This window comes from Salmo salar, chromosome ssa23 (assembly GCF_905237065.1).
Source record: "Salmo salar chromosome ssa23, Ssal_v3.1, whole genome shotgun sequence".
NCBI classification, from domain to species: Eukaryota; Metazoa; Chordata; class Actinopteri; order Salmoniformes; family Salmonidae; genus Salmo; species Salmo salar.
Window position 1 is genome coordinate 12,585,053 of NC_059464.1, and position 26,913 is coordinate 12,611,965.

Consider the following 26,913-nt stretch of genomic DNA (forward strand, 5'->3'; position numbering starts at 1 on the left):
ACCTCGGGGGTTTGTGATATATGGCCAATATACCACTGCTAAGGGCTGTGTCCAGGCACTCTGCAATGCATTGTGCCTAAGAACAGCTCTTAGCCGTGGTATATTGGTCATATAACACACCACCTCTTGCCTTATTGCTTAATTATACAGATACAAAATTGGCCTTTAAATGCTTTATATAATTTGCAATATGACAGCTAAATCTCCCAAATGAACTGTGCCATTCCAAATGCAAAAACCGGAAGAAAAAATAAATAATACAAAACACAGTGGAATATAAATTGGTCAGGGGCATGTAAAAGGATGACGCGCTTCTTTTCATACTAAAATAATATCCTACATATTTATATTACTGTGTATATTCTCTTTTTTTAGTTGTCTGTCAATGTTGTGCAATGTTATAGCTATAGTAAACGTTTATGAATTAATGATTTGCTGTTTATAATGGTTGGAATCCAACCATTGGATCAAGAAATTATTGTAAGCCTATGCTGCAAATGAGCGCAAACTTAACCATAATGGTGCAATGCATCTGACTTGACTGTTGATGATTTAATGTCAATGTTTGAAATAAATACATTGTTTTAATGTATTTATTTATTTGTTAGGGACAGTGACAAAGATTCAATGTTTATCAATCCCTAACAGATTAGGCTATTATTATATATGGACGTACTTATCTATTATTAACTCTACTGCATAAAATTCTTATAAACCATCTAATAGCCTAATAAAAAGTCAAAGTCGTAACAGTTTTAGTTAAAAGCCCATCTTTAATCTAAGCAGACTTTAACATCTCTACACTGCCAGGGGTTGGTCGGGAGGAAGATCCGGGAGGGGGCGGTTAGGTCATGTAGGTTACCCGGCCTGTCTAATGCCTCCTGCGGTCTCCTCTCCTGCAACGCCGGGACATCCTCTGGGCATTGTGATTGATAGATATGGAATGATTTACTTTTAGATGGGCCGGGGGTCCCTTTTATAGGGCTGGATATTTTTATTTAGCAAATGTAAATAGTGCTCTCTTTCTTTGGCCAACCCAATGAACCCTGGTAGAAATAATCAATCAGCACTTTATTGAATGGCCATTCGGAATGTAAAGGTAATGAACATTATGGGTCAAAATAAAAATAAAAAATACAAAACACAGCCTAAAATGAAAATTTTTGCAGAGGGTTCTACATAGAACCCAAAAGGAATACACCTTGAACCAAAACGGGTTCTCCTGTGGGGACAGCCGAAGAACCCTTTTGAAACCTTTTTTTCTAAGAGAGTATCAGTGACAAATGGACAAATGTGCTGTAAAATGACAATGTGCCTGTGCTTGCATATTAATGCCCCATTCTAGTTCCATTCTGTGTATTCTGATGATATCATCCACTAGATGGGGTGAGCTTGCTTCCAAAAAGAGAGAGAAGAGTTGGAGAATAGCAGCTTTCAAATGGTGATGGTACATTCAGATAGGTATTTGCTTACTGATCTCTTTTTTTTAAATGTTTTTATTTAACCTTTATTTAACTAGGCAAGTCAGTTAAGAACAAATTCTTATTTACAATGACGGCCTACCAAAAGGCATCCTGCGGGGACGGGGGCCTGGGATTAAAAAAATAAATACAATATAAATATAGGACAAAATACACATCACAACAAGAGAGAGAACACAGCGCTAAGACAACAACATAGCAAGGCAGCAACACATGACAACACAGGATGGTAGCAACACAGCATAACAACAACATGGTAGCAACACAACATGGTCGCGGCACAAAACATGGTACAAACATTATTGGGCACAGTCAACAGCACAAAAGTCAAGAAGGTAGAGACAACAATACATCACACAATGCAGCCACAACTGTCAGTAAGAGTGTCCATGATTGAGTCTTTGAATGAAGAGATTGAGATAAAACTGTCCAGTTTGAGTGTTTGTTGCAGCTCGTTCCAGTCGCTAGCTGCAGCGAACTCTTGGCAACCATTATAAATATCTGCCATGTAGGCTATGGAGTCAGCCATGATGAAGGAGACAGATGGGCTAGGGTTAGGTAGGCTAACTGAAAGTAAGGGCCAGACATTCTCCAGATATCATCTCCAATTATAGCCTACTGATTTACTCTCTGGGGATTAGGCAGGTATTCTCACAATAGCAACTGTGTGTTATTCTGTGCTGGTGCAGACAGGGAAAGTGTGTGTGTGTCAGTGGCGTACGGCAGTTTCCTCGGGCCGCAAGGTACGAGCAAGCCCCGCCCTAACCAAAAATCAAAAAAGTGTAGTTTTATAGCTTAGCCTATCTCATGCTATTTTACACATTTTGCCATGAGGCTGTGAGAATATGTTGCAATTTTAAAGCAAATTTCCTGTCATTCCCGCCCAAAAAGGAATGGCTTATGACGTGTTGATATTCTATCTCGGGTGTGTGTGTGTGTGTGTGTGTGTGTGTGTGTGTGTGTGTGTGTGTGTGTGTGTGTGTGTGTGTGTGTGGATTCCACTTTCTCTTTTCGGAAGGGAGGCAGGACCTCTTTTAATTGATAGTGTCACTGCACATCTCACACCACTGGAGGAGGTTTGTTTGCTTCTCTCTCTCTCTCTCAATTCAATTCAATTCAATTTAAATGGCTTTATTGGCTGGGGAAACACATGTTTACATTGCCAAAGAAAGTAAAATAGATAATTAAAAAAGTGAAATAAACAATAAAAAATGTACTGTAAACATTACACTCACAAAGGTTTAAAAGGAATAGAGACATTTCATATGTAATTTCATGGCTATGTACAGTGTTGTAAGATGCAAGTACAAAGGGAAAATAAATAATCATAAATATGGGTTGTATTTACAATGGTGTTTGTTCTTCACTGGCTGCACTTTTCTTGTGGCAACAGGTCACACATGTTGCTGCTTTGATGGTACACTGTGATATTTCACCTAATAAATATGGGATTTTATCCAAATTTGATTTGTTTTCAAATTCTTTGTGGGTGTGTGTAATCTGAGGGAAATATGTGTCTCTAATATGGTCATACATTTGGCAGGAGGTTAGGAAGTGCAGCTCAGTTTCCACCTCATTTTGTGGGCAGTGTGCACGTAGCCTGTCTTCTCTTGAGAGCCAGGTCTGCCTACGGCGGCCTTTCTCAATAGCAAGGCTATGCTCACTGAGTCTGTACATAGTCAAAGCTTTCCTTAGGTTTGGGTCAGTCACAGTGGTCAGGTATTCTGTCACTGTGTACTCTCTGTTTAGGGCCAAATAGCATTCTAGTTTGCTCAGTTTTTTTGTTAATTCTGTCCAATGTATCAAATAATTATCTTTTTGTTTTCTCATGATTTGGTTGGGTCTAATTGTGTTGCTGTCCTGGGGCTCTGTGGGGTGTGTTTGTGAACAGAGCCCCAGGACCAGCTTGCTTAGGGGACTCTTCTCCAGGTTCATTTCTCTGTAGATGATGGCTTTGTTATGGAAGGTTTGGGAATCGCTTCCTTTTAGGTGGTTGTAGAATTTAACGTCTCTTTTCTGGATTTTGATAATTAGCGGGTATCGGCCTAATTCTGCTTTGCATACATTATTTGGTGTTCTGTGTTGTACACGGAGGATATTTTTGCAGAATTCTGCATGCAGAGTCTCAATTTGGTGTTTGTCCCATTTTGTGAATTCTTGGTTGGTGAGCGGACCCCAGACCTCACAACCATAAAGGGCAATGGGTTCTATAATTGATTCAAGTATTTTTAGACAGATCCTAATTGGTATGTTGAATTTTATGTTGCTTTTGATGGCATAGAATGCCCTTCTTGCCTTGTCTCGCAGGTTGTTCACAGCTTTGTGGAAGTTACCTGTGGCGCTGATGTTTAGACCAAGGTATGTATGCAGTGGGGGGGGGAAAGTATTTGATCCCCTGCTGATTTTGTACATTTGCCCACTTACAAAGAAATAATCAGTCTATAATTTTAATGGTAGGTTTATTTGAACAGTGAGAGACAGAATAAAATAAAAAAATTCCAGAAAAACGCATTTCAAAAATGTTATAAAATGATTTACATTTTAATGAGGGAAATAAGTATTTGACCCCTCTGCAAAACATGACTTAGTACTTGGTGGCAAAACCCTTGTTGGCAATCACAGAGGTCAGACATTTCTTGTAGTTGGCCACCAGGTTTGCACACATCTCAGGAGGGATTTTGTCCCACTCCTCTTTGCAGATCTTCTCCAAGTCATTAAGGATTCAAGGCTGACGTTTGGCAACTTGAACCTTCAGCTCCCTCCACAGATTTTCTATGGGATTAAGGTCTGGAGACTGGCTAGGCCACTCCAGGATCTTAATGTGCTTCTTCTTGAGCCACTCCTTTGTTGCCTTGGCCGTGTGTTTTGGGTCATTGTCATGCTGGAATACCCATCCACGACCCATTTTCAATGCCCTGGCTGAGAGAAGGAGGTTCTCACCCAAGATTTGACAGTACATGGCCCCGTCAAATGATGCGGTGAAGTTGTCCTGTCCCCTTAGCAGAAAAACACCCCCAAAGCATAATGTTTCCACCTCCATGTTTGACGGTGGAGATGGTGTTCTTGGGGTCATAGGCAGCATTCCTCCTCCAAAAACGGCGAGTTGAGTTGATGCCGAAGAGCTCCATTTTGGTCTCATCTGACCACAACACTTTCACCAGTTGTCCTCTGAATCATTCAGATGTTCATTGGCAAACTTCAGATGGGCATGTATATGTATTCTTCAGCATGGGGACCTTGCGGGCGCTGCAGGATTTCAGTCCTTCACGGCATAGTGTGTTACCAATTGTTTTCTTGGTGACTATGGTCCCAGCTGCCTTGAGATCATTGACAAGATCCTCCCGTATAGTTCTGGGCTGATTCCTCACCGTTCTCATGATCATTGCAACTCCACGAGGTGAGATCTTGCATGGAGCCCCAGGCCGAGGGATATTGACAGTTCTATTGTGTTTCTTCCATTTGCGAATAAACGCACCAAATGCTGTCACCTTCTCACCAAGCTGCTTGGCGATGGTCTTGTAGCCCATTCCAGCCTTGTGTAGGTCTACAATCTTGTCCCTGACATCCTTGGAGAGCTCTTTGGTCTTGGCCATGGTGGAGAGTTTGGAATCTGATTGATTGATTGCATCTGTGAACAGGTGTCTTTTATACAGGTAACAAGCTGTGGTTAGGAGCACTCCCTTTAAGAGTGTGCTCCTAATCTCAGCTCGTTACCTGTATAAAAGACACCTGGGAGCCAGAAATCTTTCTGATTGAGAGGGGGTCAAATACTTATTTCCCTCATTAAAATGCAAATAAATGTATAACATTTTTAACATGCGTTTTTCTGGGTTTTGTTGTTGTTATTTTGTCTCTCACTGTTCAAATAAACCTAACATTAAAATTATAGACTGATCATTTCTTTGTCAGTGGGCAAACGTACAAAATCAGCAGGGGATCAAATACTTTTTTCCCCCACTGTAGTTGTTTGTGTGCTCTAGGGCAACGGTGTCCAGATGGAATTTGTATTTGTGGTCCTGGCGACTGGACCTTTTTTGGAACACCATTATTTTGGTCTTACTGTCAGGGCCCAGGTCTGGCAGAATCTACGCAGAATATCTAGGTGCTGTTGTAGGCCCTCCTTGGTTGGTGACAGAAGCACCAGATCATCAGCAAACAGTAGACATTTGACTTCAGATTCTAGTTGGTTGAGGCCGGGTGCTGCAGACTTTTCTAGTGCCCGCGCCAATTTGTTGATATATATGTTGAAGAGGGTGGGGCTTAAGCTGCATCCCTGTCTCACCCCACGGCCCTGTGGGAAGAAATGTGTGTGCTTTTTGCCTATTTTAACTGCACACTTGTTGTTTATGTACATGGATTTGATAATGTCGTATGTTTTCCCCCCAACACCACTTTCCATCAATTTGTATAGCAGACCCTCATGCCAAATTGAGTCAAAGGCTTTTTTGAAATCAACAAATCATGAGAAGACATTGCTTTTGTTTTGGTTTGTTTGTCAATTAGGGTGTGCAGGGTGAATACGTGGTCTGTTATACAGTAATTTGTTAAAAAGCCAATTTGACATTTGCTCAGTACATTGTTTTCACTGAGGAAATGTACGAGTCTGCTGTTAATGATAATACAGGGGATTTTCCCAAGGTTGCTGTTGACGCATATCCCACGGTAGTTATTGGGGTCAGATGTGTCTCCACTTTTGTGGATTGGGGTGATCAGTCCTTGGTTCCAAATATTGGGGAAGATGCCCGAGCTAAGGATGATGTTAAATGGTTTTAGTATAGCCAATTGGAATTTGTTGTCTGTATATTTGATAATTTCATTGAGGATACCATCAACACCACATGCCTTTTTGGGTTGGAGGGTTTTTATTTTGTCCTGTAGCTCATTCAAGGTAATTGGAGAATCCAGTGGGTTCTGGTAGTCTTTAATAGATGATTCTAAGAGTTGTATTTGATCATGTATATGTTTTTGCTGTTTGTTCTTTGTTAAAGCGCCAAAAAGATTGGTGAAGTGGTTTACCCATACATCTCCATTTTGGATAGATAATTATTCATGTTGTTGTTTGTTTAGTGTTTTCCAATTTTCCCAGAAGTGGTTAGAGTCTACGGATTCTTCAACTACACTGAGCTGATTTCTGACGTGCTGTTCCTTTTTCCGTAGTGTATTTCTGTATTGTTTTAGTAATTCACTATAGTGAAGGCATAGACTCAGGTTTTCCGGGTCTCTATGTTTCTGGTTGGACAGGTATATCAATTTCTTTCTTCGATTTTTGCATTCTTTATCAAACCATTTGTCATTGTTGTTCATTTTCTTCGGTTTTCTAATTGAGAATTTTAGATTTGATAGGGAAGCTGAGAGGTCAAATATACTGTTAAGATGTTCTACTGCCAAGTTTACACCTTCACTATTACAGTGGAACGTCTCTCTCTCTCTCTCTCTCTCTCTCTCTCTCTTCCCTCTCCCTCCCATCTCCATTTCTCATCGCACGCACCACCTACACCGTCTGCCCGTGCATGAGTCTCGTCTCGCGCAGTTCCGCTGGTCGCCAGTGGACGGACGTTGCCCGGCCAAGGAGACCTAAATGGCGGCGTCACCGGAGAATGAGATAGACCGTCGGCCGATCCGGAGAGTCCGGTCCAAGAGCGATACGCCCTACATCACTGAGTCGCGTCTCTCTCTCCACCTGGAGACAGGTAGGTAACATGCGTTCACAGACACGCACACGCACTGTCTGACTGCGTGGACCAAGCAGTCGGCTAGATGTGGGGCTCGCGGCTGTACTCACTGTGTTACAGACATTAACCCAAAGAGATGCGTGTCATGGAAAACGATTCGATATATTTCTCCCATTTTGACAATTGTATCAAATCGAGAGGATTGTTTTATGGCAGACTGACTGTGTAGCGCTGTTACGTTATAGCCTGGGTTAAAGAGCCATGCTGCGGCTTGCTGGTGATGTGGATGTGGTGGGGATGCGGTGACTAGGCTGCACAGTGACTCATTCATGCATTGTGTATCAGGCAGCTGATAGAGTAAAAGGTTCCTGTAATGGTTACTGGGATGTTGTTTTAGTTAAGGAGGCATCGGTCTTCAAGGTATTTTATATTTTATAGTAAGTATACCTTTTGATATGTCTTTGCCCATCTCTGGCTAGTACCAAGTATGCTACTGTGCTATTCAAAGTAACTTGCCACCAGCTTCCTGTAAATTATTGTGATATCAGAGCAACGATAGAGTACAATACTGTAAAATTAGCCTACTATACTGTAAGAACGTAAATGCTACTGTAATTGCAATATTGGTATTTTAAAGTATTTTACTGTAATTAAATGGCATTGGTGCAAGCAAGATGGCTGCTAGGTATTTGTATATTACAACATATTTATGAATATTTTGTGTTCTATGTCTTCTTGCACTTCTAGAGGCCTAGACAAATACTTCCAAACTTGTCATGATTACAAGGTAAAACAGACCAGTAGGACTTGGCAAATTGCTCAACCAGCAAAAGCTTAAGACTTGCTGCCACCATGATTAGTCCCCATTTAAATATTAAATTATGTGGTACTACTACCACAAATCAGTTCAATTGGTACAGCACTCTCTCTAACGGGTCCAACAAATATTGCCCCTTACATGGCACGCCTCGAAATATGTTCATGAGTCAGTGATTCTTTCCCCGCCCACAACATTTTCCCACAATACACCATCATTTACAGAACACTTCAGTAAATACACAGAAAATAGAAATACAGTACTTTTTTTGTTAAAATGTATTGTAATAAAATTACAGCAATTGCTAACAGTGTATGTAATAATGTATTACAACTTACCAGTGATCATTTGTTATTTTATATCACTTACACTTGTAGAGGCACTGTATATTTATAAGAAAAGGTTTTTAGATTCCAAAAGTACGGTATGGTAATGTATTCTGTGGGGTTCAGCATTTCTTACTAACGGGTGCAACAAATATAGCCTCTTACAAGGCATGCCTCAAAATATGTTAATGAGCCAGAGATTCCTTCCCCGCACACAACATTTTTCCACAATGCACCATAATTCCCAGTAAGCTGCAGTAAATATACAGCAAAACAGGTAATACAGCACATACCCTAGGATAGGGTATTGTATTGTAAAATTGTATTGTAAAATTACCGAAATTGCTATAATTTTACAGCAGTGTAAGCTGAATGCCATTGAACCCCCTTAATGCATTGCTCTTTACAGTACTATAATATAGAATTACAGTAGCTAACTGTACATTTTTTGCTGTATATGTACAGCAATTTGTTACAGTGTAAGCCTATATTCAACCCAATATCATAGACAACATATCATGAAGAAGAGAGCAGGCTATTCAAAACCTTTGATATTATTTTCTATGGAAAGGCTGTCTTGCAAGGTTAGGCTAACCAACTGACCAGGCATCTTATAGCTAAACTCAATATTCTGCAGTTGGATCCATTCCTGTTTTTAGAAAAGTAATGTGACTGCAAGGTTTTTTGCTGTCTTGCAGCTTTTCAAATGTCAGAACAGAATGACTTGACTCACTTGCATGAATGCATTTGGACTTGTTCTAGAATCTAGGCTGCATTCTGCCTGTCGACGTGAGGGTGATGATTTGAAGCATTCAAAAAAGGTGTCCCAGGGAACTGTTGTTTCAGTACCTTGTACTGGTTTGCCTCATTTAAGATGGTCTTGGAAACTGTAAAGAGAAGCTGTAGGCATCCATTGTTGCTATGGTGACTTGGCATAATTATCCCACCATGATGGTAGCCTATGGAGTCCATAGAGAAGCCAACTGCTTTTGGCTTGAAATCTTGCATGAACTGTTTTGTCTGTAACTGAACAGATCCAATTTTAGAGGTTGCTTCTGTTTTGGGGTTTGTGTGATCAACCAATAATAGCTTCTTCTGCATATACAACAGCCAGTAGGCTACTTGCGTCACACGCAAGAGCTGTCCACTCTGTCCCGGTGCTGAAACCGAAGCCACCAGCATTCCAAATCACGCAACAGACAGCCAGATGCCAACAGATTAGCGCAAAATGTTTGTTATTTTCAGAATATATCACAGAGCACATCATTCGTGTCACCTATTCATCTGAGAGTATAAGGGAAGTGGAACTATAATGTTTGTGGATGTGTGTCAAACGACTTCCTGTATCCTATGTTATAAATCCCAGTCACGTGGTATTCATGTTGGACAGATGCCAACTCTTGGTGGAGGAAACCCACACGGCTGGCTATTGTTCTACTCTGCCTGGCACATTTGTCATAGCCAATATTGTCCTACTACTAGTGTTCAGTTTATTTGCTGAGATTATTGGTAATCCATTGTGGATTATCATTTGATTTGGGGGTTGGGTTAGATCATTTTATGAATTGCTTTAATGTAGCCTAAGCTTGTGGTGATTGGTGAATGTAGGTATTTTCAGTTGCAGCAGTCTATGTTGTCAGTAATAGCATGGCTACATCAGTGCTCCAGGATATTCTGTACATGAACTCACCAACAGTGCTAGCTTGTCTTAAACAGTGCTCTTTCCCATACTCTCTCACACGTTCTCTCTCACCCATGCCATCGTCTCACATGGCGGTGCTCCCTCCAACCCACCGCTCAGACAGTCTAGCTTCTCATAGACACTGTTTTCCGAGAGACACCCACGCAGTGCTTTAACCCTCCTCCACATAGACTGCACTTACAGATAGTACCATTAGTAGTACCAACATACTGAATCCCAACGGAAGTCCCGACACTGCATTGTGGCAAACATGGCACAGATTTAAGGGAAGGATCTGTCTGAATATATTGCCTGTTGGTGCTTTGGTGGTCGTTAATTGGGTATGTAAATCGCCGTGTTGGGTACAGTGCTCACTACTCACGTTGGTGTCTGATGTGTGACATCACAGCTCGGAGACTGTCACAGTCAAACCAGTGCCGCTACGCTCCTCTGTCACATCTTGCTACCAGACTGTACACGTCAATATTGCATCCTTCAGTTTGGCAATGTGGCTTACAAACTGTATCACTCACTTTTATATTTTCTCTTCTCATCCTCCTCTTCCTTGCACTCTCTGTTTTCTATAGCCTGTCCCCTCTATATCTTCTGTCTCTCTCTCTCTCTCGGCCCATTTCTGTCTGGTTGTAGCAGCACTATATCGTTCCGTCTCCCCTCAAGCTGCCTGCCCTCCCACTCTCTGCTTCCTCATTTGTGTGTTTGTATGTTTAAACAGTTGTTGTAGCATCAACCCACACCTTCCTTTGAAGTGAGTGAGGGTGGCACAGTGCATAGCTGTGACTAATATAGCCCTTGCTTCCTCCTCACATGACAATGATGTGTGTGTGTGTGCGCGAGTGTGTGTGTGCGCGAGTGTGTGTGTGTGTGTGTGTGTGTGTGTGTGTGTGTGTGTGTGTGTGTGTGTGTGTGTGTGTGTGTGTGTGTGTGTGTGTGTGTGTGTGTGTGTGTGTGTGTGTGTGTGTGTGTGTGTGTGTGTTAGGCTTGCTGGCATTATAAACCACTCCAGAAGGTTTGGTTTTGTGCTGCTGTGTTGCACATTAGTCTAGCCCTCAACCTTTTGCCAAAATAAGATTCTTCTGTAGATCCTTCTGTCGACTTGCTGCCATTCTAAATGTTCTGTTCTGGATTGGCATTCCTCTGCTGACCATTCCGGTGCCCCCCCGGGACCTATCCTGAATGCAGCTGTGTGTGTGCGTGTATGTGTTTGTGCATGTGTGTGCGGGTGTGTGTGTATATGGTAAATCAGGTCAGCTGGGTGAGGGTTTAGTGCTGTTCTGTTCACAAAAAACATGATTTCCCCCAATGCATTCATTACCCTGCACTGCTCTTCTCTCAGCCCAAACAGCCATCCCACTGAGACAGCCGTGAATGAGAGAGAGGGGCGAGCGAGGTAGAATGTGGAGAGGTAGATGGAGAGAGAGAGAAAGAGAGAGTGAAAGACAGAGAGAGGCGATAGAGTGACAGCCAGTCATATAGAGAGAGAGCAGAGGGAGACAGACAGAGAAGGGGAGTGCGGTAGAAATAGAGGAATAGAGACTGATGGACAGACAGACAGCCAGACAGACAGCCAGACAGACAGCCAGACAGCCAGCCAGCCAGACAGCCAGACAGACACACAGACAGGGAAAGAGAGACAGATGGAGACAGATGGACAAAGACAGAGAGGGAATCAGACAGACAGAGAAAGAGTGGTGGAGAGAGGCAGATGGAGAGGCGGAGAGACAGATGTAAAGAGAGAGAGAGAGGCCAACTTCCTATGTATCTATCATCATTCATTCAATTTAGACTTACAAATTACCAACCCCCCGGTCTCAGGCTTGGATAACATTGGAGGCCCTGTCGGTCTCCACAGAGTTGGGTAAAGCTGCTTTTCGTTTTTTTTTTTGCGCCCTTTATGTGGAACAACTTCCGGAGCTGTCTGAAATGAGATGTTCTGGTCCCCCTTGGCCAGTTCAGAGCAATGATCGGAGACCTCTGTGTTGATAAATGTGTCTGTTTTGTAATTTTGTATATTGTATGTGTTTGATGTATTTATGCGTGGCTCATCTGTAAAAGAGACCGTAGTCTCAGTATGACTTCCCTGTCAAAATAATGGTAAATAATAATAAAAAGAGAGAGGCCATTTAACGAGAATGCAGCAGCAGATAGAGAGAGAGAGGGTAATGATGATAATGAAAAGGAAGCATCTTTGAGAGGCTCTCTCTCTCCCACTGTGTTGACTGTTGACGAGGGCCGAGTTCGTCATCACTGCACAAGAACTCTTCATCACAATGGGCTGAAAGGCCTGCGGCCATTTACTGTTAACGTGCCCGACTGGATGTTTAATTGCTCAGCTCTGTCTGAGTATTTGCTTGGTATGAGACACGCACTCTTACGAGGACGTATAGATACTTTTATATACGTTCCCATGCACAAACGTACATACAGTTGAAGTTGGAAGTTTACATACACTTAGGTTGAAGTCATTAAAACTCGTTTTTCAACCTCTCCACACATTTGTTGTTAACCTGTTATGGCTAGGGGGCAGTATTTTCACGGCTGGATAAAAAACGTACCCGATTTAATCTGATTATTAGTCCTGCCCAGAAACTAGAATATGCATATAATTATTAGCTTTGGGTAGAAAACACTCCAAAGTTTCTAAAACTGTTTGAATGGTGTCTGTGAGTATAACAGAACTCATTTGGCAGGCCAAAACGTGAGAAGATTCTGTACAGGAAGTACCCTGTCTGACCATTTCTTGAACTTCTTTGCCATCTCTATCCATTACAAAGGATCTCTGCTCTAACGTGACACTTCCTACGGCTCACATGGTCTCTCAGAGCCCGGGAAAAAGCTGAATGACGTAATTCAAAGCCCTGGCTGAAACACACGAGCGCTTTTGCTAAGTGGTCTATCAGAGGACAAAGGGCTTAGGCCCGTGCACTGGCCGCCCCCGTCTTTGTGTTTTTCCCTCTATTTGCCGAAACACAGATTCCCGGTCGGAATATTATCGCTTTTTTTACGAGAAAAATGGCATAAAAATGTATTTTAAACAGCGGTTGACATGCTTCGAAGTAGAAATCTTTTGTCACAAAATGCGCCATGCTCGTGACCCTTATTTACCATTCGGATAGTGTCTAGAACGCACGAACAAAACGCCGCTATTTGGATATAACGATGGATTATTTTGGACCAAACCAACATTTGTTATTGAAGTAGAAGTCCTGGGAGTGCATTCTGACGAAGAACAGGAAAGGTAATCAAACTTTTCTAATAGTAAATCTGATATTGGTGAGTGCTAAACTTGGTGGGTGTCTAAATAGCTAGCCCTGTGATGCCGGGCTATCTACTGAGAATATTGTAAAATGTGCTTTCACCGAAAAGCTATTTTAAAATCGGACATATCGAGTGCATAGAGGAGTTCTGTATCTATAATTCTTAAAATAATTGTTATGTTTTTTGTGAACGTTTATCGTGAGTAATTTAGTAAATTCACCGGAGGTTTGCGGGGGGTATGCTAGTTCTGAACATCACATGCTAATGTAAAAAAGCTGGTTAGTGCTGCATTTAGCTGTGGTTTTGTTTTTTGTGACATTATATGCTAGTTTTTGTATTTTTGAGGAATTTGTAATTCGCGCCACGCCTATCATTGGATATTGGAGCAGGTGTTCCGCTAGCGGAACAAGCAGTCTGTTGCCTTTTCTACACTGCGAATGACAAATTCCTCAAAAAACCCAAAGCTTCAATTTTTCAAACATATGACTATTTTACACCATTTTAAAGACAAGACTCTCCTTTATCTAACCACACTGTCCGATTTCAAAAAGGCTTTACAGCGAAAGCAAAACATTAGATTATGTCAGCAGAGTACCCAGCCAGAAATAATCAGACACCCATTTTTCAAGCTAGCATATAATGTCACATAAACCCAAACCACAGCTAAATGCAGCACTAACCTTTGATGATCTTCATCAGATGACACACCTAGGACATTATGTTATACAATACATGCATGTTTTGTTCAATCAAGTTCATATTTATATCAAAAAACAGCTTTTTACATTAGCATGTGACGTTCAGAACTAGCATACCCCCCGCAAACTTCCGGGGAATTTGCTAACAATTTACTAAATTACTCACGATAAACGTTCACAAAAAGCATAACAATTATTTTAAGAATTATAGATACAGAACTCCTCTATGCACTCGATATGTCCGATTTTAAAATAGCTTTTTGGTGAAAGCACATTTTGCAATATTCTAAGTACATAGCCCAGCCATCATGGGCTAACTATTTAGACACCCGGCAAGTTTAGCCTTCACCAAAATCAGATTTACTATTATAAAAGTTTGATTACCTTTTGTTGTCTTCGTCAGAATGCACTCCCAGGACTGCTACTTCAATAACAAATGTTGGTTTGGTCCAAAATAATCCATCGTTATATCCGAATAGCGGCGTTTTGTTCGTGCGTCCCAGACACTATCCGAAATGGTAAATCAGGGTCGCGCACATGGCGCAATTCGTGACAAAAAAATTCTAAATATTCCATTACCGTACTTTCGAAGCATGTCAACCGCTGTTTAAAATCAATTTTTATGCAATTTATCTCGTAAAAAGCGATAATATTCCGACCGGGAATCTCCTTTTTCGGCAAACAGAGGAAAAATCACAAAGACGGGGGCGGCCAGGGCACGCGCCTAAGCCCACAGTCCCTTGATCGGCCACTTGAGAAAGGCGATAATGTGTTTCAGCCTGGGGCTGGGATGACGACATTCAGGTTTTTCCCGGGCTCTGAGCGCCCATGGAAGACGTAGGAAGTGTCACGTTAGAGCAGAGATCCTTTGTAAAAGATAGAGATGGCAAAGAAGTTCAAGAAATGGTCAGACAGGCCACTTCCTGTAAAGGAATCTCTCAGGTTTTGACCTGCCATTTGAGTTCTGTTATACTCACAGACACCATTCAAACAGTTTTAGAAACTTTGGAGTGTTTTCTATCCAAAGCCAATAATTATATGCATATTCTAGTTACTGGGCAGGAGTAGTAACCAGATTAAATCGGGTACGTTTTTTATCCAGCCGTGAAAATACTGCCCCCTAGCCATAACAGGTTAACTAACTATAGTTTTGGCAAGTTGGTTAGGACATCTACTTTGTGCATGACACAAGTCATTTTCCAACAATTGTTTACAGACAGATTATTTCACTTATAATTCACTGTATCACAATTCCAGTGGGTCAGAGGTTTACATACACTAAGTTGACTGTACCTTTAACCAGCTAGGAAAATTCCAGAAAATGATGTCATGGCTTTAGAAGCTTCTGATAGACTGATTTACAACATTTGAGTCAATTGGAGGTGTACCTGTGGATGTATTTCAAGGCCTACCTTCAAACTCAGTGACTCTTTGCTTGACATCATGGGAAAATCAAAAGAAATCAGCCAAGACCTCAGAAAGAAAATTGTAGACCTCCACAAGTCTGGTTCATCCTTGGGAGCAATTTCCAAACGCCTGAAGGTACCACTTTCATCTGTACAAACAATAGTACGCAAGTATAAACACCATGGGTCCACGCAGCCGTCATACCGCTCAGGAAGGAGAAGCGTTCTGTCGCCTAGAGATGATCGTACTTTGGTGCGAAAAAGTGCAAATCAATCCCAGAACAACAGCAAAGGACCTTGTGAACATACTGGAGGAAACAGGTACAAAAGTATCTATATCCATAGTAAAACAAGTCCTATATCGATATACCCTGAAAGGTCGCTCAGTAAGGAAGAAGCCACTGCTCCAAAACCGCCATAAAAAAGCCAGACTACGGTTTGCAACTGCGCATGGGAACAAAGATCGTAATTTTTGGAGAAATGTCCTCTGGTCTGATGAAACAAAAATAGAACTGTTTGGCCATAATGACCATCGTTATGTTTGGATGAAAAATGGGGAGGCTTGCAAGCCGAAGAACACCATCCCAACCGTGAAGCTCGGGGGTGGCAGCATCATGTTGTGGGGGTGCTTTGCTGCTGGAGGGACTCGTGCACTTCACAAAATAAATGGCATCATGAGGCAGGAAAATTATGTGGATATATTGAAGCAACATCTCAAGACAGTCAGGAAGTTAAAGCTTGGTCGCAAATGGGTCTTTCAAATGGACAATGACCCCAAGCATACTTCCAAAGTTGTGGCAAAATGGCTTAAGGACAACAAAGTCAAGGTATTGGTGTGGCCATCACAAAGCCCTGACCTCAACCCTATAGAAAATGTGTGGACAACTGAAAGTGTGTGTGAGCAAGGAGGCCTACAAACCTGACTCAGTTACACCAGCTCTGTCAGGAGGAATTGGCCAAAATTCACCCAACTTATTGTGGGAAGCTTGTGGAAGGCTACCCAAAACGTTTGACCCAAGTTAAACAATTTAAAGGCAATGCTACCAAATACTAATTGAGTGTATGTCAACTTCTGACCCACTGAGAATGTGATGAAAGAAATAAAAGCTGAAATAAATCACTCTCTACTGTTATTCTGACATTTCACATTCTTAAAATAAAGCGGTGATCCCAACTGACCTAAGACAGGGAATTTTTACTAGGATTAAATGTTAGGAATTGTGAAAACTGAGTTTAAATGTAATTGGCTAAGGTGTATGTAAACTTCAACTGTATATACCTGCACGCACACACACATGCATGCACGCACATACACAAGCTCTCTCTCCTTTTTCATGTCTCTCGTACACACTCGCACACACACACACACACACACACACACATACTATCTGTGAATACATTAGCCGGACCTAGAGGAAAACCACAAAGACTGTCAGACTGGTCTGCAGTGCAGAGGAGAGGAGTGGGGAAGAGATGTGCTGCATATTCACAGCAGCCTAGTCACCAGGCTCTCTATCACTGCTGCTCCTCTTAACACAAAGGAAGAGGAAATCACACTCTTCCTCTCTGGCCAGGGGGTCCAGACTCACAGAGTCAGTTTGAACAAGACAGTGTTTTTACTCTAGAGATAATTCAGAGCTCAGCTAACTCAGAGATATAACAAGGGATGAAGGTTTACCCTTACGGAAAAACCACATGAATTTCACATGATTTAATGTGAAGTTGACATGATAACATGTGCAACATGTGATAACATGAATATACACTTGACAGCATTTGAGCACATGTGGGAAAATTATCTCATGTTAAATAAATGTGACAACATGGGGATGCAAAATACCATGAAACGACACGTGAAAACCCAGGAGTCAAATGTAATTGAGAATATTTTACTTTAAAAGGCATAATTGACGTTAATTCAATTTAAACAGTCATGCAGGTTTTGCCTTGCACCTGGTTTGTTCCAGGGATGTCCCTAAGAGCATTTCTACGAATATTGTCATGGTCCCCAGAAGTTTTTGTCTAGTTGTGGTGAAAATAGGGTAAATCTCTAACAAGTTACTGTATGTTTACAGTTAAATTAAGGTGTTAATTTGAAAGAACAGTATGCTGATGTGTAATGATTACTTGGGACTCAACCTCACTTAGAATTTGAACTCGCAACCTTTCGGTTGCTGCTTACCTGATGTTCCTGCTGCGCCACCAGGTCTGTGGACATAACAGAATATACATATATTGCCAACAATATATTCTAATTTAATTTAAGGCTATGGTTAGGGTACAGTGTTGTTCCCTGGGGTACAAAAAAGGCAAAGGTGCACAAAGGTTCTTCCTTTAAAAGTTGCATCATACTGCAGCACAGCACAGTATCATTGGAGTGTGTGACATCATAGTATTTCACTGTCAGACATTAATTTTTATTTACCTTTATTTAACTAGGCAAGTCAGTTAAGAACAAATTCTTATTTTCATTGACAGCCTATGAACAGTGGGTTAATTGCCTTGTTCAGGGGCAGAACAGATTTGTACCTTGTCAGCTCGGGGATTCGAACTTGCAACCTTTCGGTTACTAGCCCAACGCTCTAACCACAAGGCTACCCTGCTGCCCCTAATGCTAGTTTGACCACCAGAGGGCATATTGGAGGAGCTAAATTATTGAAATTACATGGAGCTGTAGGCCTAAGAGTCCTATTTGCTGTAGCTGTTTTTGCGTAACTTACTTATTGGCATACAGGTCTACTTCAATATACAGTATATCAATCAATCATTCATTAATTTGTGTATCTCATCACACAGCATATAAATCATCCATGTCTTTAAATACAGTCAAGCATTTTAGTTATAAAACCAAATAACAAAGGGAGCCTTGAATAATTAAACAAGTAATAAACCGCAACATGTCGGCATAAATTATTGAATTCACAAATGCATTTGACTGTTTTTAATTTTGGCTGTTCTAAAGACGTAAACTTTTTATGTTAGAACAGACTATCTGGGATTGATTATAATTTGTTAGTAAAATATTATTGTATTTGTTGTAACGGCTGTCGTTGTGTAGCGATGACCAAAACGCAGCGGGGAAATGTGCACTCATCTTCTTTATTATATTCGGACAAGAAGGAGAACCAAAACAAACACGTACACAAAGAAAACACAACGACTGATCACAGGCTGGTAAGGCACAAGGCTATACACAGAACAATCTCCAACAAAGTACTCAACAAACACATACCTATATATAGGACTCTCAATCAGAGGCAACTAGAAAACACCTGCCTCCAATTGAGAGTCCAACCCCAATTAACAAAACATAGAAATACAAAAGACTAGACAGAACATTAAAATACACTAACATAGAACAGTGCCCAAAAACCCCCGGAATACATAAATCAAATACCCTACTAAACAAACCACCACCCCGAACCACATAAAACAAATACCCTGTGCCACGTCCTGACCAAACTACAATAACAAATAACCCATATTTATGGTCAGGATGCGACAGTACCCCCCCCCCCACAAAGGTGCAGACCCCGGATGCACCTCACACAACAACAACAAAAAAATACCCCAAAACAAACATAAATCCCCTAAACTAAAGGGAGGGTGGCTGCCGTCAACGACGGCACCTGTGCTACACCCCCCCCAACCCACCTATACTGGAGGTGGCTCAGGTTCTGGTCTACAGCCACCCAGACTGTAGGCATACTCGCTTGGTTCCGGACCGTAGGCAGACTCACTCGGTTCCGGACTGTAGACCCATTCACCCCTCTCCGAACTGTGGGCCGTCTCACTCAGTTCTGCACAGTGGGCCGTCTCACTCAGGTCTGCACAGTGGGCCGTCTCCCTTGGTTCCGAACTGTAGGCCGTCTCACTCGGTTCTGCACAGTGGGCCGTCTCCCTTGGTTCTGAACTCTAGGCCGTCTCCCTTGGTTCCGAACTGTAGGCCGTCTCCCTTGGTTCCGGGCTTAACACTCTTACCGGATACTCATGATGGGGCACTGTCGCCGGATACTCAGGACGGGGCACTGTCGCCGAATACTATGGACGGGGCACTGTCGCCGAATACTCTGGACGGGGCACTGTCGTCGGAAGCTCTGGACGGGGCACTGTCGTCGGAAGCTCTGGACGGGGCACTGTCGTCGGAAGCTCTGGACGGGGCACTGTCGTCGGATACTCTGGACGGGGCACTGTCGCCGGATACTCTGAACGGGGCACAGTCGCCGGATACTCTGGACAGGGCACTGTCGCCGGATACTCTGGACGGGGCACTGTCGCCGGATACTCTGGACGGGGCACTGTCGTCGGATACTCTGGACGGGGCACTGTCGTCGGATACTCTGGACGGGGCACTGTCGTCGGATACTCTGGACGGGGCACTGTCGTCGGATACTCTGGAAGGGGCACTGTCGTCGGATACTCTGGACGGGGCACTGTCGTCGATACTCTGGACGGGGCACTGTCGTCGATACTCTGGACGGGGCACTGTCGTCGATACTCTGGACGGGGCACTGTCGTCGATACTCTGGACGGGGCACTGTCGTCGATACTCTGGACGGGGCACTGTCGTCGGATACTCTGGACGGGGCACTGTCGTCGAATACTCTGGACGGGGCACTGTCGTCGGATACTCGTGGCTGGGCTGACGCACTGGAAGCCTGATGCGTGGGACTGGTAGTGGAGGTACCAGCCTGGGGACACGCACCTCAGGGCTAGTGCGGGAAGCAGGAACCGGCCGAGTGGAACTGGTATTACGCACTGGAAGCCTGATGCGTGGTGCTGGAAGTGCCAGTTTGGGAACACGCACCTCATGGCTATTGCGGGGAGCAGGAACGGGCTGAGTTGGACTGGGCTGACGTATTGGAGGCCTGGTGCGTGGTACTGGTACTGGATATACCGGGCCGTGGAGAAGCACTGGCGGTCTCGATCGCACCTCCTGCACAACCCGTCCTGGCTGGATGGAACTAGTAGCCCTGTACGAGCGGAGTGCTGGTACAGGGCGAACTGGGCTGTGCAGGGGCCTGATGGTTGCCGTGCGTAGAGCGGGCGTAGGGTAGCCTGGACCTAGGAGGCACATCGGTGACCAGATGCGCTGCGCAGGCATCCTCCTACCAGGCTGGATGCCCACTCTAGCACGGCACTTGCGAGGGGCTGGGATCACTCGCACCGGACTGTGCGTGCGTATGGGCGAGATCGTGCGCACTTCTGCATACCTCGGCGCTCTCCACTCCAAACGCTTCCCATACAAAGCACGGGGAGCTGGCTTAGGTCTACTGCCTGGCCTAGCCAAACTACCCGTGTCCCCCCCCCCAATTTTTTTTATTGGGGTTGCCTCTCCGGCTTAAACGCCAGTCGCATTCCCCTGTAGCGTTCCCGGTCTTCGCTCCACTTTCTCCATGGACCCTCTCCGGCCATAAACTCCTCCCACGTCCACTTTTCCCGACAGTCCACATTATTATCCCGTTGCTCCTTACCCCGCTGCTTGGTCCTTGGTTGGTGGGAGATTCTGTAACGGGTGTCATTGTGTAGCGATGACCAAAACGCAGCGGGGAAATGTGCACTCATCTTCTTTATTATATTCGGACAAGAAGGAGAACCAAAACAAACACAAAGAAAACACATTGACTAATCACAGGCTGGTAAGGCACAAGGCTATACACAGAACAATCTCCCACAAAGTACTCAACAAACACATACCTATATATAGGACTCTCAATCAGAGGCAACTAGAAAACACCTGCCTCCAATTGAGAGTCCAACCCCAATTAACAAAACATAGACATTTTAAAGACTAGACAGAACATAGAAATACACTAACATAGAACAGTGCCCAAAAACCCCCGGAATACATAAATCAAATACCCTACTAAACAAACCACCACCCCGAACCACATAAAACAAATACCCTGTGCCACGTCCTGACCAAACTACAATAACAAATAACCCCTATTACTGGTCAGGACGTGACATTTGTTGTGCTGTTTATACTGTTAAAAATGTTGCTTAGTTAAATTGAGAAATGTTATTGTGTTTCTATCCAAGAAAAATAATCCTAACATTTCCACACCCTAATTGTAGGCTAACCAATAACCAAATGGAGATTCAGTGAAAAGAAAAATCCGATTGATTTATAAAGACCAGTCCCCTTTTTTTGATCCAAGTTGTTTGTCGTTCTCCCATGTACATTTTTTATACAATTGTTTTTGTATATATTTCAATATATTTTCAATCTCTTTTTCCATTTTTAAATGAAATATACCTTCCGGCAACCCGCCTCACCCAATGTGATACGGATCTGCTATTTTTAGACCTCATAGCCAGAACCTCCATCAGAAGCTAACCAGCTAATTAGTGACTAGCTATTTAGTCATTGTTAGCCACTGCTAGCGGCCTTTACCTTTTGCACAGACACCTGCCGCTTTTAGCCTGGATAATACTTGCCGATGCTTCTACTAGCACCGGCCTACTAACTAAAAAAAATTATAAAAAATGTTGAACGCCATGTCTCCTGCTTGCTAACGTAGTAACGACCACCTAGCGGCTTCCCTGTTTCATCTATTGCTGTTCACTGGACCCTATGATCACTTGGCTACATAGCTGATGCCTGCTGGACTGTTCATTAATCACGGTACTCCATTTAGTTTATTTTTGTTTATCTGTTGGCCCCAGCCTCGAACTCAGGCCCTGTGTGTAGTTAACTGACCCTCTCTGCCCATTCATTGACATTTTACCTGTTGTTGTTGTCTTAGCTGATTAGCTGTTGTTGTCTTACCCGTTGTTGTCTTAGCTAGCTCTCCCAATCAACACCTGTGATTGCTTTATGCCTCGCTTTATGTCTCTCTCTAATGTCAATATGCCTTGTATACTGTTGTTTAGGATAGTTATCATTGTTTTAGTTCACTGTGGAGCCCCTAGTCCCACTCTACATGCCTCAGATACCTCTTTTGTCCCACCGCTCACACATTCGGTGACCTCACCCAGCATTACTAGTGCGTCCAGAGATACAACCTCTCTTATCGTCACACAATGCCTAGGTTTACCTCCACTGTACCCGCACCCTACCATACCCCTGTCTGTACATTATGCCCTGAATCTATCCTACCACGTCCAGAAATCTGCTCCTTTTATTCTCTGTCACCAACGCACTAGACGACCAGTTTTGATAGCCTTTAGCCGTACCCTCATCCTACTCCTCCTCTGTTCCTCCGGTGATGTGACCTGCGTGTCCCCAGGCACTCTCATTTGTTGACTTCTGTAACCATAAAAGCCTTGGTTACATGCATGTTAACATCAGAAGCCTCCTCCCTAAGTTTGTTTTATTCACTGTTTTAGCACACTACGCCAACCCTCATGTCCTTGCCGTGTCTGAATCCTGGCTTAGGAAGGCCACCAAAAATTCTGAGATTTCCATCAACTACAACATTTTCCGTCAAGTCCTCCCACTGCCAAAGTGAGAGGAGTTGCAATCTACTGCAGAGATAGCCTGCAGAGTTCTGTCATACTATCTAGGTCTATGCCCAAATAGTTCGAGCTTCTAATTTTAAAAAGGAATCTCTCCGGAAATAAGTCTCTTACTGTTGCCGCCTGTTATGACCCCCCTGATTGCCCCCCATATATCTTCAGAGTTCGCTCTGTTAGGTGACCTAAAAGTGCTTTCCTCACCATCTTAAATAAGCATGCCCCTTTCAAAAAATGTAGAACTAAGAACAGATATAGCCCTTGGTTCACTCCAGACCTGACTGCCCTCGACCAGCACAAAAACATCCTGTGGTGGACTGCATTAGCATCGAATAGTCCCTGTGACATGCAACTTTTCAGGGAAGTCAGGAACCAATACACGCATTCAGTTAGGAAAGCAAAGGCTTGCTTTTTCAAACAGAAATGTGCATTCTGTAGCTCTAACGCTAAAAGGTTTTGGGACACTGTAAAGTCCATGGAGAATAAGAGCACCTCCTCCCAGCTGCCCACTGCACTGAGGCTAGGAAACACCGTCACCACCGATAAATGGACGATATTCAAGACTTTCAATAAGCATTTCTCTACGGCTGGCCATGCTTTCCTCCTGGCTACCCCAACTCCGGCCAACAGCTCCACACCCCCCGCAGCTACTTGCCCAAGCCTCCCCAGCTTCTCCTTCACCCAAATCCAGACAGCTGATGTTCTGAAAGAGCTGCAAAACCTGGACCTGTACAAATCAGCTGGGCTAGACAATCTGGACCCTCTCTTTCTAAAATTATCCGCCGCCATTGTTGCAACCCCTATTACCAGTCTGTTCAACCTCTCTTTCGTATCGTCTGAGATCCCTAAAGATTGGAAAGCTGCCGCGGTCATACCCCTCTCCAAAGGGGGTGACACTCTAGGCCTAAACTGTTACAGACCTATATCCATCCTGCCCTGCCTTTCTAAAGTCTTCGAAAGCCAAGTTAACAAACAGATCACTGACCATTTCAAATCCCACCGTACCTTCTCCGCTGTACAATCTGGTTTCCCAGCTGGTCATGGGTGCACCTCAGCCACGCTCAAGGTACTAAACGATATCATAACCACCATTGATAAAAGACAGTACTGTGCAGCCGTCTTCATCGACCTGGCCAAGGCTTTCGACTCTATCAATCACCGTATTCTTATCTGCAGACTCAACAGCCTTGGTTTCTCAAATGACTGCCTCGCCTGGTTCACCAACTACTTCTCAGAAAGAGTTCAGTGTGTCAAATCAGAGGGCCTGTTGTTCGGACCTCTGGCAGTCTCTTTGGGGATACCACAGTGCTCAATGCTTGGGCCGACTCTTTTCTCTGTATATATCAATGATGTTGTTCTTGCTGCGCGTGATTCTCTGATCCACCTCTATGCAGACGACACCATTCTGTATACATCTGGCCCTTCTTTGGACACTGTGTTAACAAACCTCCAAACGAGCTTCAATGCCATACAACACTCCTTCCGTGGCCTCCAACTGCTCTTAAATACTAGTAAAACTACATGCATGATTTTCAACGGATCGCTGCCCACACCCGCCCGCCCGACTAGCGTCACTACTCTGGACAGTTCTGACTTAGAATATGTGGTCAACTACAAATACCTAGGTGTCTGGTTAGACTGTAACTCTCCTTCCAGACTCATATTAAACATCTCCAATCCAAAATTAAATCTAGAATCGGCTTCCTATTTCTCAACAAAGCCTCCTTCACTCACGCCGCCAAACATACCCTCGTAAAACTGACTATCCTACTGATCCTCGACTTGGCGATGTCATTTACAAAATAGCCTCCAACACTCTACTCAGTAAACTGGATGTCACCAAAGCCCCATATACCACCCACCACTGCGAACTGTATGCTCTCATCGGCTGGCCCTCGCTACATATTTGTTGCCAGACCCACTGGCTCCAGGTCATCTATAAGTCTTTGCTAGGTAAAGCTCAACCTTTTCTCAGCTCACTGGCCACGATAACAACACCCACTCATAGCACGCGCTCCAGCAGGTATATCTCACTGGTCATCCCCAAAGCCAACACGTCGTTTGGCCGCCTTTCCTTCAAGTTGTCTGCTGCCAATGACTGGAACGAATTGCAAAAATCACTGAAGTTAGAGACTTATATCTCCCTCACTAACTTTAAACATCAGCTATCTGAGCAGCTTACCAATCACTGCAGCTGTACACAGAACATCTGTAAATAGCCCATCCAATCTACCTACCTCATCCCCATATTGTTTTTATTTACTTTTTTGCTCTTTTGCACACCAGTATTTGAACTTGCACATCATCATCTGCACATCTATCACTCCAGTGTTAATTTTTCAATTGTAGTTACTTCACTACTATGGCCTATTTATTGCCTTACATCCTCACGCCATTTGCACACACTGTATATAGACTTTTTTCTATTGTGTTATTGACTGTACGTTTGTTTATTCCATGTGTAACTCTGTGTTGTTGTTTGTGTCGCACTGCTTTGCTTTATCTTGGCCAGGTCACAGTTGTAAATGAGGACTTGTTCTCAACTGGCCTACCAGGTTAAATAAAGGTGAAATAAAAAATTAAACAATTAAATGCTTGTCTCAAAGCAGTGCAAAATGATGCTGAAATTGTTGACCACACGCGGGTAGGCTATTGCTTCAAATCCTATTATAACAATTGTATGACTTTGGGTGTTTCAGTAAGCAACAATTTGTTGCCTTCAATTGCATTAGCCTAGTTTATTCCAATATTTCTGTCATTCAGTGATATTTATTCCCATAGTAATTCGTTATGGGTCCATCCAGATGTGGTTAGAAAACAGTGCATTTGGTGGGCTATGCAAAGAGATGGGTGAAGTGACATGCCTCGCAAACTTCCATTAATACATTTAAAGTCCCTAAACTCGGCAAGAGTCTATTGTCCTGCTGATAGCCTATCAAGTCAAGGGTGGATGGCTTATTTTGTATTCCAATTCATTGGAAAGGCTGCTAACCGATTTACACCTGGCCCACAACGTTGTTACTTACAGTACAGTGCACTTTCACTCTGTTCTCCACCTGACTCTCTACCAGATTATTCTTTCTATTGTTGTTATCTATTCGGTAACATTACACAAGTAAATGCATTGAATAAAAGACCTACATTAAATTGCTCAGATCTTGAAAATATGTGAAACCTTGTATTTGTATTTTGTTTGTCTGTGCCTAGTAGCAGAGGCTTCATGGCTTTACCATCAACCAAAAACACAGCATCTACAGTGACCGAAATATATTATTGAATTTAAAAAAAATTGCATTTTTAGTTATAAAACTAAATAACAAAGGGAGCCTTAAATAATTGAACAATAATAAACCGCAATGTCAGCTAATGCAATTGAATACAGAAATGAATTCAACTGTTTTTAATCTTGGCTGTACTAATGACTTTAACACCTTTATTGTTAGAACAGACTATATGGCATTGATTATAATTTGTTTGTAAATTATTATTGTATTTGTTGTGTTTACACTGTTCCAAATGGTCAGAAACAAAGAGTGAATGAAGAATGAAAGTGTTGTGGCGGTTTAAGTGTTTGATGGTTACGCCAAATGCAAGATGAGTATCTCCTTTGTCTGTCTGTCTGGCAAATGTTTTAAAAGCATATCGCACTAATGAGCTGCACTGTAAAGTGGTTATTGTGCATTTTCCAGTAACTTAATGGAAACTTGTTGCCAGTCATTAGTGTGAATTTGTTATTTCTTAACTGGAAACCATATGTCAGCAAGTTATTTTAAACTCACAATAACTTACTGGCAAAATGTTGCAAGTAACTTATTGTGCCATAACTGACTTTTCTGTTGGGAACATTATTTTCTGATTGGCAGCATACTGCAGCAGCGGCAGCCTATCAGAATATTGCAAGCATAGCTTTCAGCTAGCTCTTTTTGGTCACCCATGATAGGGAATATCACCCCAGTTAACCTTGTGACTCGAAAGTTCTAAGTATTAATAATGTCCCTTACCGTGTGAGGTCTTTTTGCATGTGGTGACAGAATTCTATTTTCTGCACCCCTCACTGCATCAAGACTGCAATGTCTGCTTCATATGAGGCTTTGTAAA

The 26,913-nt window shown here is 42.9% G+C and overlaps 1 protein-coding gene across 2 annotated transcripts in view; it reads left to right on the forward strand.

Moving 5' to 3' along the window:
• The first annotated feature begins 6,960 nt into the window (after positions 1 to 6,960).
• LOC106584070 (phosphatase and actin regulator 1) overlaps positions 6,961 to 26,913 on the forward strand; it is a 91,281-nt gene continuing 71,328 nt past the window's right edge. For both annotated transcript variants that reach the window (XM_045706305.1, XM_014168910.2), the window contains exon 1: positions 6,961 to 7,171. In XM_045706305.1, the coding sequence (XP_045562261.1) occupies positions 7,060 to 7,171 (112 nt within the window). In that variant the 5' untranslated portion in view covers positions 6,961 to 7,059. The remainder of the gene's footprint in view (positions 7,172 to 26,913) is intronic.